Raw genomic sequence first — 13,440 nt, 5'->3', positions numbered from 1 at the left:
ATAAGCATGTTTGATGTTGCACGCTTCTCATTTGTAAAATGCATTGCATTTTGCTTTGTAACTTGACTACTTAGTGTCGTGTCTGGCTCAAAGAACTGGCTAGACCAGAGGCCCATCCCAGCTCCTCAAATGCATATATTTGAAGTCTCATCTGCTCACTGGCTCATAACAGGGTCATTCCATATCAATGCGCAGATTTGCGTGTGAAGCGCCATTCCTCATTCCGATTTGGTCCAGCGCATGAGATGCTTCAACAACTGCTTTGAGGCTCTGCCGATGCAGCTCAGTGATGATTCTATTAGAGTTGGCTAATTAATTTCTTTCAACTTGTAATCTAGACAAATGTGGCGTCCTTTTTTCTACAGTTTGCTAAACATCAATTTAACACGGCAAACACTTTCGTCTAATCAGTAGACTGAGGTGCAAGGATTTCCCCTGCATTCCTTACTCATTTTTTTTCGGGATTAGTCCACTTTAGTCACGCTCTGCACTCTATGTGGCAATCTTTAAAAAGAGGCAAAAAGTGGAAGTGGTCCACCCCGTGTTCAGGCTTAAGTCGGTCGGTACCTTAACCGCCTGTCGATTTGCCGCTTGGCAGTTGCACATTTTGAGACAGGTACAGAGTAGAGTAGAAGGCGCATGTAACTGGTCTTACTTTAAGGCCAAGACCAAGACAAGCCTACCTGTCGGCAGCACTAAACAATTTGTGTACGCACTGCGAAACCAGTTCGGAATTCCAGAGATTGCAAAAATGTTTTTTTTTTTTTTCTGCAGACCTTGGCCATTTCAAGGGCCTTAAAAAAAGTAGCAAGTACAACGAACGATTCGATCTCCCTTTACACACTCACTCTCTCTCTCAGTCAGTGGTTCAATCGTGGCTCCCGCTGCTTATCGGCTTTTGGGCCAAGTTACTGCTGTTGCTGCTGTGTGGGCCCCAACCTTGAGCTAATTGCCCCGCCTCGACCCTGAGAGACGGTTTTTTTTGTGTGTGTGGTGGCATTGTTTATGCTTCAATTTATGCAGATGTCGTCGCCTGTAAATAATCCCAGCAATTTCCAAGAGTATTTTCCATAAACAAATCTATGACTTAAGTGTTGCTCAACGGACTAAGTCGCTTGCCGACGTCGTCGTCGTCGTTGTTGCTGTCTTTTTTATTTACTTTGCTCGAAAGGACCGACAAAAATAGAAGCACATCTTGGGTCAAATACACCATGAACTCTCTGCCCACGTATGTGAGAGAATGAGAATGTGTGCGTGTGTGTGTGTGGAAGTATGTGTGTTGGTTAAGTGCACATCCTGACTTCCGTTTATATATTATATGGGGATGTTGTTGTCAGTCTGCGGCATCTATCCCAGTGTCGTCTATCCCATTTGCAGGTGCTTATCAAATTTCAGCGTCAAATGCATTTCCTTACTTCCTCCTCTCGGCAAAATCCAGAGAGGAAAACTTGTGAGCAGCTATTTCCTACCCAGCCCAGCTGTATTACGTTGCGAAGTGGATGTAAACATCTTTCTTTAGCCATATTTACACAAGTAAAAGCAATAGCAGGTCTGTTCCGAATTTCGCACACCTTTAAGAGCATTAGAGTGCATCTATTTATGATCCAATAAACGGAAATACTGCTCAGCAAATGATGATAGGCATCAGACATAGAAATAAATGGAAGTGGCACAAAATAATAAAGCCAATGGAAGTGGAACACGGGTTTCAAGTAAAGACTTTGCTGAACCTAATGAGATTGGAAAGATCGAATGGATTTGAAACAAACTCATTGAATTTATTTTTTAAAGACTTGTGATATTATTGACACATGAAGTTAATTTGAGTACAAACTCTCCCGATTTAATTATAAATCTTAATAAACTTAAACTCTCAATGAATGAAGCACATGGTATCGAAACATAATTTGAATAACAAATTTGAAAGAATTCCTTTAAAATTTGATATTCCCTTCTAGTATTGACGCATGAAATTCATACGAACACAAACTTTTTTGGATTGATTTTTAAATACTTAAAAACTTTAATTCATCAAGATTGAAAAAATAATTTGAATAACAAATTTGAAAGATATCCTAAAGAATTTCTTGTTTTATCACTTGACACATGAAATTCAGACAAATTTAAACTGTTGAGGGCTTCATTCTGAACTTTATTTATGTTAACATTAAAAAAAAAGTTAAATATTCGAACACGCGAAATCGGAACACAATTGAATTAGAATTAAGAAAGATTTCCCGTTGAATATTCCTAAAAAACACTTGTAGAATTATTAGCACATGAAGTTTAAACGATTAAAAACACTTCAAGTCGTAATTCTCAATTTTGATAATATTATATAATATTTAACACTATAATAATGTGACGGGTGAAACCGGAACACATTTTGAATTAGAATTAAAAAAGGATTGTCACTAAATTTTCTTTTCAAACACTTATATTGTTGACGCACGAAATTCATACGATCACAAACACTTTAAGTTATAAACCAGAACATTAATAAAATGCAACTCTTAAATAATGTAGCGCGTGGAATCAGAGCACACTCTTTGAATTAGAAATAAAAAAGATATGAATATATGTCGTGAGAACGTATAGAGATTGAGCTGATTTGTGAGCTCCCAGCTGACATAACTCTGCATATTATCAACGGAATCGCAATTGGGAATGTTGCTGTGTGTCGCTCTTGTGTGTGCCACACAGGACAATGACAAAGTATCCGTTTCCTCGAGCAGCAGCACACGTGTTTTACGGCATTACGCAGCAAATGGTTCTGATTTAACGACAGAATAAAGTACGACAACGAGTTGTAGTACGAGTCTGGGATATGCTTTATGAATATTGCTTGCCACACGCTGTCCCTCCTTCCATAATCAAAGAGAGAGGGAGGGAGAAAGAGTGAAAGAGTAAGAAGGTACATAACTCAGTGCTGTTGCACCACCATCGTGTAGCAAAACTGGTTTTTGCGGCATACTCTGAGCAAGTAGCAGCAAGGCAGATGTTCCTGCCGCTTACAATATTTGTGTGCAGCGGTTTCCCTTTTGCTTCTTTTAATTCTTCGTTATCCTTGTTGAGCCACTGCAGTTGCAATTGTTGCAGTTGAGCCAAAAATGTTGCTGTTGAGTCAAAGTGCAAGCAGCTGCAACTTCAGCAGAACCTGTCGCTCTTTAACAGCTGTCGACTAGAGTGGATAGCCAAAAGGTTGACAGTCGCAATGATCAAGGACATGCAATCATAACGAGGCCAGCTGTCGCGAAATAACAAACAGAAAATAACAAGGAACAAAAACATTTCATTCAAATCAAGAGTTCAAAGCAGATGTCACGTGTGCCCCAGTCTACTAAAATATATAAATTTCGAAAATCGCGCCCCTAAAATTGAGTTCAACCCTCAACCTCAAAAGAATCTTGGCTCAAAAAAGACCTCACAGCAATGCACTCAAACTTCCCTCTCTCTTTTTCTCACTCACTATCCTGTGCTCTCCCTCTCTCTCTCTCTCTATTGTCTAAGTCAGGCACGACTCAAATGAAAATCCTATGCGGGTTGCTTTTCGGCTTTTGTCTCTCCGGAAACCGGGTCGATCAGTCTGCCGCTGTACAACATCGTGAACACTTCGCGTCGTCGTAACTGTCGGATCTTTTCAGTGCATTTCTGTGTGTTTCATCGTAAAATAGATGATGGTATTCTCCCACCCTGAATTCGTCTATAAAACATTTCAGCTTTACGAGTTTGTAAAGTGATTGTAAAAAAGAATTATTTTTGTGTGTGTTGTGGGTGTGAGTGCAGTGGAAGTTAATCAATTAACGATGAAGAAGCAGCGCAACGTTTATAGAACGGATGTTAAAATGGAAAAGTGCAAATCGATAAATGTTGCGAGCAACAATCGATTGCTGATAGCTGGCAAGCCAAATCGTCGCTTTAATGCTGCCCGCACTTGGCAACGGTAAGAGAAACCCCCGAAATGCTCATGAAATGATTTTCAATGGAAATCATCCAGCAATTGGCAGCTGGCAATGTGCATTTCCATTTCCATTTTCATGTTCATTTTCATTTTATGCTTCATTTGGCCTTTACAAGCAGATGTTCACTGACCCCACCCCAAGACGTAGTCCTCTCTCTCTGCGTTCTCTCGGTCTTTCTGTGTGTCTCAAGTCAAGAACAGAATGCATTTCGTAATTACGTGGCATTTGAATGGCAGCGGTAGATATCAATCACCTGTACCTGTGCAACATGAAACACAGAAACAACCAAAGAAAACATCTACAGCAATAGCGACAGAAACAGACGGCAACAAGGACCATATGCTGCATCCTGCAGCGACAGAGAGAGAGCTCGGGACGAGAAGAAGAGATGCTCAGGGAACTGCATTCCTTCACGCATCCATTGATTTAATCCGTTTTTTGTTATGAGCACACAATTTGCTGAAGTTGAAACTTCGGCTGTTGATGCTGTCGTTGCTTCTCCTGGGTCACATCTTGAAAGGAAAGAAAACCCAAAGCCTGGTCAAGGAAAAACTAAATATTCCTCTCTTTCCCATCAACATCTCCATCTCCATCTCTTGCCTTTGTCCTCAATACTGTGTGTGTGTCCTTTGCTTGAGCCTGTTTTGTTTGCACGAGGAATTCCAGGAATCTGCAGTGTTTGCTTACAATAAGCATCAGCAAATTGTACGAAGGACTCGCATACGAAATTCGTGTCTTTTGCCATTGGTATTTTTGGCCAACTTCGTCTGCATTTTTGATTGAAATCGAGCTCCTTAAGGTGTATCTCGATGTCAGAGTGTGAGTGTGGTCTTAGTCTAAGCTGAGCGCTTTTCCATTTCCATTTCCGGCGAAAATCAAACACACTGCAAAAATTCCCATCTACCTGTGTTCCTCTTTCTCTTCCTTTTCCTCCTTCCCCCTTCCTTGCGCGCTCAACACTTTTGCTTGCCGCAGTTTCACACGCAAAAACCTAGCCGGAAAAACTCTTTAGCAATTTTACAACAATGTTGTAATGCTGTATTCAGTATTCAGTGTTCTCTGTGTTCTCTGTTCTGTCTTCTGTATTTTGTATTTTCATGTCGCCTTTTGTTAAGGTTTATGGTCGAGCATAAATGTTTATTACGGGGCTGGGCAGGGAGGGTCAGCTTCGGCCATAAATCACGCAATTTCTGGTAATCAGCCAAGGCAGCAGCGAGCCAGGCGAATATACCAAAAGCAAGAGCTTGCTTAAGCCGGCGCTAAAAGTTTGCCCAATTGGCCCGAAAAAGAAAAGGAACAACCTGACAGCAACTCCTGTTCTGGCTACCGTCTTTTGCTAATTGTTCGCAGAACATTTTCAATTCAATTAAGAAGGCTTTGCAAATTTCCATTCATTGTGTAATTTTTCCCTTTTTTTCACTCTCTGTCTCTGTCTCTTCTTTTATTGCAGTTTGCCCAAAAGCGGCAAGGATGACGTCAACGTAATTGGCATCAGGTGTAACGGCTTTGGCGAATGTCTGGTAAGTCTGTCTATAATATAATATGTTGGCTTAGAATTTACGAACCTCGGTCGAGGAAGAGATTCATAGAGTGAGGCACTCAAAGCAAAGTTGCTGCGATTACTCAGGCATAAGGAATGCGCCGTAATTGAACAGCTGTCGAAGTGGCTCCAATAAAACTTGGACAAAACTCTTTTGGGATTGCAGCTGGCATTTCTCATATACTATATACTAGTATCGCATTACAAACGAAGCCATTTCCATCTTTTTTTTTTCTAAATTCAACAGCTGCGCGACGTTGAAGGGAAAGAAGCGAGCAACTGATTTGTTTTTGTCACACAAACTATTTTCGTAAGAAAGAAAATTATAGATTTAGTGCTAAGGCCAAGGGCATTAAATAAAGACACGACACTTTAAAGCCACTTTTGATCATGATAGATTGTGATTGTGTCTGATCCCCAAACAAACTCGACTAGACTCGACTAGTTAACAGAGTTCGTTACACCGAATGTTATGGTAGTATTATATGTTTTACTGCGTGCGGTGAATTGATATTTATATTGTATAACAAAAATGCGCAGAAGTAAGCAATGTGTATTCTATTACACACATTATCAATGTCACCACAAAAATAGCTTCGTCTGTCATTTACTTTCTTGAGATTTGCCGTCCCCCCTTTGTGTAATGAATGAATTTCAGTTCGATTCAGACATTATCCATGGCAACAGCAACCAACCACAGCAATTGAGAGTCACGCATCTGATGTGGTGTTTGTTTTTTCTTTCTTTATTTTCGCTGCAGAGGAAGAAGCCCTATGCCATCGTTGTTATATGCAGTGAATGAACCTGAAATGCGATCCCATTTCCAAGTCGCTCAGCCCCGTTGCCAATCAAAATAGATTCGCCAAGTTTTTTTTTTGCAATTTGCGGCTTCTGCATAATGATGTCCAGTTGTCATGCTGATAGTGCTAAGTGCTGGCCTTCTTTCGCTGACAGGTAATAGCCTGTCATTACACCTTAGAGTAGGTTTACATAACATACAGTATGTCAAGAAACTCTTTACACACTGAAAAAAACACATCATTTTTGACTTTGCATGCAAAAATAACGCCTTTAGTTATTATTTTTCAATATTTTTTTAATGCAGATCTATTATTTAGTAAATTTCAAATTAGTATGTACAAAAATAAAAACAATACAACGAAAGGGAAAATTTTAAATCAACAAAATATGAGTTTACACATTTTTGACACTGTCAAGAAAGTGTTTACACACTTTAGTTTTCGATTCTGTTTTGTTCTATTTTTCGAAAAAACTGTACTTTATTGTTATCTATGCTTCTTCACTATTCGCTATTTTTGCATTCCTTTTCATTCAATTGCAAAATCTGGCTACGTACTTGTCAAAAAGCTGATTTTTAAATTATTTGACATGCCTGGAGCTGGTTTGTCTTTTGACGTTACCCAATTGACTTATTATAGTCACCAAATTGGAAAATTTGTAGCTTTAGCTAGTGGAGCTTATTGGGGTATCGCAAAAAATAATTTATAATGCTCCAAATCGAGCCGAAAATGAAGAAAAACTCCAAGCAAAGTGTGGAAATGGTCGAAAAATGGATTTTGACGAGCGAGCATACCGCCTTAAAATGGGCAAGGTCCGTCAAAACCCCCAAATTTTGATCAGAACCCATGCCAAGGAGTTGGAAGAAGAGTGTGGCACGGTCGATTCGCATGAAACCATCCGCCAACTAATTCTGTGGAGCAAATACTATTTTCCTAATTTTATTGTCAGAATGACGTTGCGCTGATGTAAGGCTGTTAACGACTTGTGCCATACTCTAGTTGGTCCATCATTGTAGTATAGCTTTTTTTTTTTTGGTTTGGACATAGAATACGACGTCATCCCAATAGTTGTCCGGCGTGATTCTCATGTTAAAAGCCAAAATTTAAGCGTTTTCAACATTTACTTTCGAAAGCAGCGGCTTCTTACGCGCAACCGTTGCAACGGTTGAAGAGTATTTGCTCCACAGAATTAGTTGGCGGATGGTTTCATGCGAATCGACCGTGCCACACTCTTCTTCCAACTCCTTGGCATGGGTTCTGATCAAAATTTGGGGGTTTTGACGGACCTTGCCCATTTTAAGGCGGTATGCTCGCTCGTCAAAATCCATTTTTCGACCATTTCCACACTTTGCTTGGAGTTTTTCTTCATTTTCGGCTCGATTTGGAGCATTATAAATTATTTTTTGCGATACCCCAATAAGCTCCACTAGCTAAAGCTACAAATTTTCCAATTTGGTGACTATAATAAGTCAATTGGGTAACGTCAAAAGACAAACCAGCTCCAGGCATGTCAAATAATTTAAAAATCAGCTTTTTGACAAGTACGTAGCCAGATTTTGCAATTGAATGAAAAGGAATGCAAAAATAGCGAATAGTGAAGAAGCATAGATAACAATAAAGTACAGTTTTTTCGAAAAATAGAACAAAACAGAATCGAAAACTAAAGTGTGTAAACACTTTCTTGACAGTGTCAAAAATGTGTAAACTCATATTTTGTTGATTTAAAATTTTCCCTTTCGTTGTATTGTTTTTATTTTTGTACATACTAATTTGAAATTTACTAAATAATAGATCTGCATTAAAAAAATATTGAAAAATAATAACTAAAGGCGTTATTTTTGCATGCAAAGTCAAAAATGATGTGTTTTTTTTCAGTGTGTAAAGAGTTTCTTGACATACTGTATGTGTATGTTTTGTGGTTTAAACAAGATTCTTTGGGGATGCTTGGCAACTTAAGTAGCATGTTTTTGTCACTATTAGTTTTTGCCAGCAGAATTGTGGAGCAACATTAGTTTGCTCACATTTGAGATAGCTTTTCGTAATAGCATGTTAGTGAGTTGCAATTTAATGTCGACTATTCCACTTAGATTTAATTACACAGACAAAGCAATTGCATATATTAAAATAGTAACAAACTCGAAAATAGTTTCAGTTGCTTTTTCTATTGTTATCGATATCTGCAATGCTTTGCATTTATCGACATTGCAGTGTATATCTATTTCTAACAGCGCGTTGTTAACAGCATGCATCTCTGTTACATGCGCTATACAGACCTGCACTCTGTTATTGAAATTGCATTGGTTCATGATGTTAAAGCTTTAAATGTTCTTGTTTGTCGTTTACCATATTAAACTAATCTTCATCGCAGCATGCGATGCACTTACAGCTCGTTAACATAGCGCACAACTGTTAAGCACAGCGTGAAAGTTGTTGCACTTTTATGTTTATAATAGAAACTGATTCAATTGGTTGCGCCGAGACACTTGAGCATCGACATTGACTACGAGTGCTTTTTAGATCCTGTCTAACAGATACATGAGCTGTCATTTCAAGGCTGTTTCTAGCGATGATTTTCAATGGTTTTGTTTACATTTTGTGACTTAGCCAAGTTCAATGTGCTCATAAACGTCACTTTGCACCTACAACAGCCAGAGGAAGTTGAGGTGTTTGTGTGTGTGTAATCGTTTAGGCATGTTTTTAGATTAAAGGTGATTAAACACTGATTAACAGGAACGAGGTGCCCAAGGCGCATTGGGTTTGCCCCAGTTCGATAAAGTTTAAGAAGGTAATCGGAGATAAGGTTGGAAAAAAAAGGTAACTACAGATTTCGTGGCACTTCAGAAGCCGCCGACTAATTAAAAGCCCACAAAAGACGACACACATTACACAATTATTTACAATTCCAAAAAAAAAAAACGTATGTAATACATACATGAAGTTACCGCAAGTCGATAAGAACTTGGCTGGGGTGAAAATGCAAGTTGTGCGTGAAAATTAATGGTTTTTGGGGCACTTTTTACAGCTTGAAAGCATTTCGAAATAGATTTTATGGCGCTGCTCTCTAAACATTAATCATAGAAACGGGCAGTTGCGGGTAGGGGAAATTGACTTAAATTAATAGACTTTTCTTTGTTGATGTTTGGTTGCTGCGATAAGTTGATGCCGAGGTGCAAACTAATCAAGCAAAACAATGCAACAGCAGCGAGGTCAGATGATGATATTGTAATGTCAAGAGCCAATGCCAATGCAATGGATTGAGATTGAGAGTCTGAGAGTCTATCTATTGTGGAGCGATGATTGCCAATGATTGCATTTTCAGTGAGTAAGTGAGTGTCATCGTTGTCAACGCCTCGGCTCGTGCGCATCAATGCAATTCCTGCTGCTAATCTAATCAAGAGACACTTGACTCCCCCCTCCGCCTCCCACATCGTAGCTAAACAGCCTCAAGCTCAAGCGTAGACACGAACCTAGCGCAGACAATAACCAATATAGAGAAGAATAAATGGCAATCACAATAGAGTTGTGCCCCCTAGAACGAATGCTTATCAAAAGTGTTGGCCTCCCACAACAACACAACAACACAAAAGGGCAAACACAACAATACACGCATAAGCACTTGACGTCGACAGCGACATCGACATCGACATCCACATCGACGACGTCGGCGACATTGCGACATCATCGTCGCCGTCGTCGTCGTCGTCGTCAGTCGACTGGCATCGAGTCGCGTTGCGTCGCATTTGCAAATTCTCGCCGCAGTTCAGTTATTATTTATCGCGTCGACCGTTGACACCTGCCATCGCTGGGCAGTCAGTCCATCAGTTAGCTATGAAGAAACTGATAATACCCACTTTGATGGATACCTATGGTCTGATCAAATTCTGGGACTTTGATGCCGGTGTTCCAGATGCCTCGCAAGCATCAGCATCGGGCAGCCGACGGCGGCGTCCAGAATTCGATCATCTGCCCAGCGATTCCATGCCCTGTGAGCGTGGCTACAAGTGGCGCGCTCGCTTGTTGCAGGTAAACAAAACAAAACAAAAAGCGGCAACACATTCCTCTAAACAAGTTACCTCACATGGGCTAGTTAAACAAACTATGACTGTGACTCAATCGTATTATCAGTCAGAAATTTCGTTTACAACTACGTCGAAATCTAGCATTTCGGCCACTTTTCTAGTCACTCCGATAAGTGACAGTCGAATGCGGACAATCGTACCGCTAAAAATATGCTGATAGCCCAAAACAAAATTAAGCTAACAATCGCAGCGTTGATGGCACTGCAAATACCCTGTAAATGTAAGGAATTTAAGTGAGCAAATGTTATTTTATTTTTCTTGAATTAACTAGAAAGAATTATTTAACACCAAATTTATTTTAGCAAAGCTCTATTTACTCTTTTTATTTATTACACTAAATGTTATTCAGAATTTTAAACGTTTTTATCCCTAATATAATTAGCTGAAAGTATTATTTAGAGCGCAATTGACTTTAGCTGAGCTTAATTTCCTTTTCTTCATTTATTCTAAGGAATTATTTAGCATTCAGACCCTTTTTCATTTTACATAAATTATCGTAAAATAATAGTTGAACACAAAATTTATTTCAGCTGAGCTCTATTTCATTTTTTCTAAGGAATAATTTAGAACTTTTTTTATTTTACATAAATTATCCTAAAATAATAGTTTAGCACAAAATTTTCATTTTCAAAATTTACTTAAATAAAACTTGTTTAGCATTCTCTTAAGTTTTTAATGAAATTTCTTATATATAAATAAAACTTGTTTAGCATTCTCTTAAGTTTTTAATGAAATTTCTTATATATAAATAAAACTTGTTTAGCATTCTCTTAAGTTTTTAATGAAATTTCTTATTTATCATTATGAAATTTATAAAAACTTTTAATAACAACTAAGTAAGATATTATGTTGAATTTAATAGGAATTTGTAATAATCATTAACCAAGATATTATTATCTATTTTGTATGAGTTGTAATATCTAAGAAGACTTTTTATAACTTTAAAGTTTGTCACACCTTAAAAAAAGTGCTAAACAAGTTCTTAGGTAGAATAAATTTCATCATAAAGTAAATTTCTTGATACAACTACCCGAAAGTTTTACTTAAAGTCTTTCAAAAACCTAAAATTCATAAATTTTTGATACAACTTCTAACAAAATTTTTGCCTAATTGCAAGTTTCTAAAAATTTATCATACTCGCTTGTAGAATAACTTATTTACAGGGTATTGGGCACACTTCAAATTGTTGTTTTTTATTTTATTTCGAATCAATTTAATTGTCAAACGAAATAAAAACAAAAAAAAAGCGAACTCGATAAGAATTCGATAAAATACAAATACAAACAGAACAGAACAGAAATAAGGAAGCTAGCAACAGCAGTAGAAAGAAAAGTTTAAGGGGGTGTGGGATATATGTATATAGACAGAGAGTGTAATTAGACTAACTAACTAACGAACTGTAAAGAAGAAGAAGAAGTCTCGAACTGAGTGTGGACTTTAAGCCAAGTTCTCTTCGAAATCAACGACAACATTCGATAGTAATCAATTAGAATAAAATAGTTGACGTCGTTTTTTTTTTCCTGTTTTTCGGTTTCGGGTGCCCTTTAAAAATTCATGTGAATCGAATAGCTATAAAAGCGCAGCTACCACACACACACACACATACACACAGGGTGTTGTTGGTATCGTTGTTGTTGTTGTTGCTACTGACTGTTGGTAAATCACACAGTTGACAATGATAAGATATTTGTGGTTTCGCGTGCGGAGGAACCAGCTGAGATCTCTTGAATCGATGCACTACGTAAGCGTGTTCGCTGCGATCCTCTTCGTAAACAATTATCTAATGCCAGTCTAACTAACTAACCTTCCGCACTTTTCTCTCTCTCTTTTCAGTCGCAGCAAATGCGCGCCATCTCGAGTCCCACGCTGACCGCAACAGCCAAGCCCCAGGATGAGTTGAAACCAACAACAGCAGCAACACCAGTTGAGGTGGTCAGCAACTCAGCAACGCATAATGGAGGCAGCAGCTTGGGCGTCTTGCAGAAATTCAAACGCACATTGCACAATCTGAACAATCGCAATCAGCTGCAGATTACGCCGCTGCCAGGAGCAGGAGCTGGAGCAGCTGTCACCACTGTCGATGTCAAGACATCGCCCACAACGCCAACGGTGTCAATCACACCAGCTGCACCGCAAACTGAGGATAACAGCAATACTGCAAACTCTGCCGGCGACAGCAGCTCAGCCAAGTATCGCTTTGGGCCGCTCATTTGGCGTTCATCGAAGGAGCGTCGCAAGACCAAATTCAATCGACGCGACAAATGCAATTCCGGTGATTCGGGCATACAAATCGAACTCGAACAGGACGAACAATATGCCCGTGTCCTCCAACAACCAGGTGCAGTCCATGCGAGGACTAGCACTCCGAACACAGCGGAGGCAAAGGCACGAACCATTCGACGCACTCACTCCGCGAAGGCGAGCAGTCTCCTGGAGCAGGTGGCTGGGAAGCCGCCGGTGCACAAGCAACTCGATTTGGGCAGCGCCTGCAGCATTGAGCGTGAGGCACCCGAATCGCTGCCAACGAGATCGCTCAGCCAACCGAATGGCCTGGAGACATATGGCATTCGACGGACTGATGTCGAGGATAGCGACAGCGATAGCGTTGCCTCACACGATGAAGGTGAGTCTTCTTCTTCTATTGCAATCGGATGATGCAACTCTACACTCAAAGAAATGTGTTTCACTTATTTCAACGTTTACTTAAGCGCAATACACAATTGTTTTTTCGGGGTTTACTTTCAAGGTTCTTTACGGGTAATATAATACCTAAAAATTGCTACAATTTTACTGTAATAAGGCTACAATTACGTAGAGTACTAATTTGCTACACTGCGAGAAATGCATTTATTAAATTTCAAGACTATGATGAGCAATTAAATACATAAAAAAGTTGTGAAGGTTTGCTTAAAATGTTTAAGCAGCATAAATCCAATCATAAATAATATTGATTGTCACAATTTAAAGCCAAATTTCAAATTTATTAAAAAAATTTAAATTCGCGGTTAACTTTAATACTTTAGTGCATAAAAAAGAGCAAAACAAATATATCTCAAATT

The 13,440-nt window shown here is 39.0% G+C and overlaps 1 protein-coding gene across 6 annotated transcripts in view; it reads left to right on the top strand.

Moving 5' to 3' along the window:
• The window catches only part of LOC132792389 (uro-adherence factor A), a 75,770-nt gene that overhangs the window by 57,441 nt on the left and 4,889 nt on the right, over positions 1 to 13,440 (top strand). For 3 of the 6 annotated variants that reach the window (XM_060801736.1, XM_060801735.1, XM_060801740.1), the window contains 2 exons: positions 5,413 to 5,482; positions 12,215 to 13,004. In XM_060801736.1, coding sequence (XP_060657719.1) covers positions 5,413 to 5,482; positions 12,215 to 13,004 — 860 coding nt within the window. Of the gene's footprint in view, positions 1 to 3,791; positions 3,944 to 5,412; positions 5,483 to 10,115; positions 10,326 to 11,735; positions 12,123 to 12,214; positions 13,005 to 13,440 lie in introns of those variants that run through there. The other 3 variants (XM_060801741.1, XM_060801742.1, XM_060801743.1) reach the window with 3 other exon arrangements.

The sequence above is a fragment of the Drosophila nasuta genome, chromosome 3, assembly GCF_023558535.2.
Source record: "Drosophila nasuta strain 15112-1781.00 chromosome 3, ASM2355853v1, whole genome shotgun sequence".
Taxonomy (NCBI): domain Eukaryota; kingdom Metazoa; phylum Arthropoda; class Insecta; order Diptera; family Drosophilidae; genus Drosophila; species Drosophila nasuta.
Note: the sequence above shows the minus strand (reverse complement) of the source record. Positions and strands in the feature narration are given on the sequence as shown.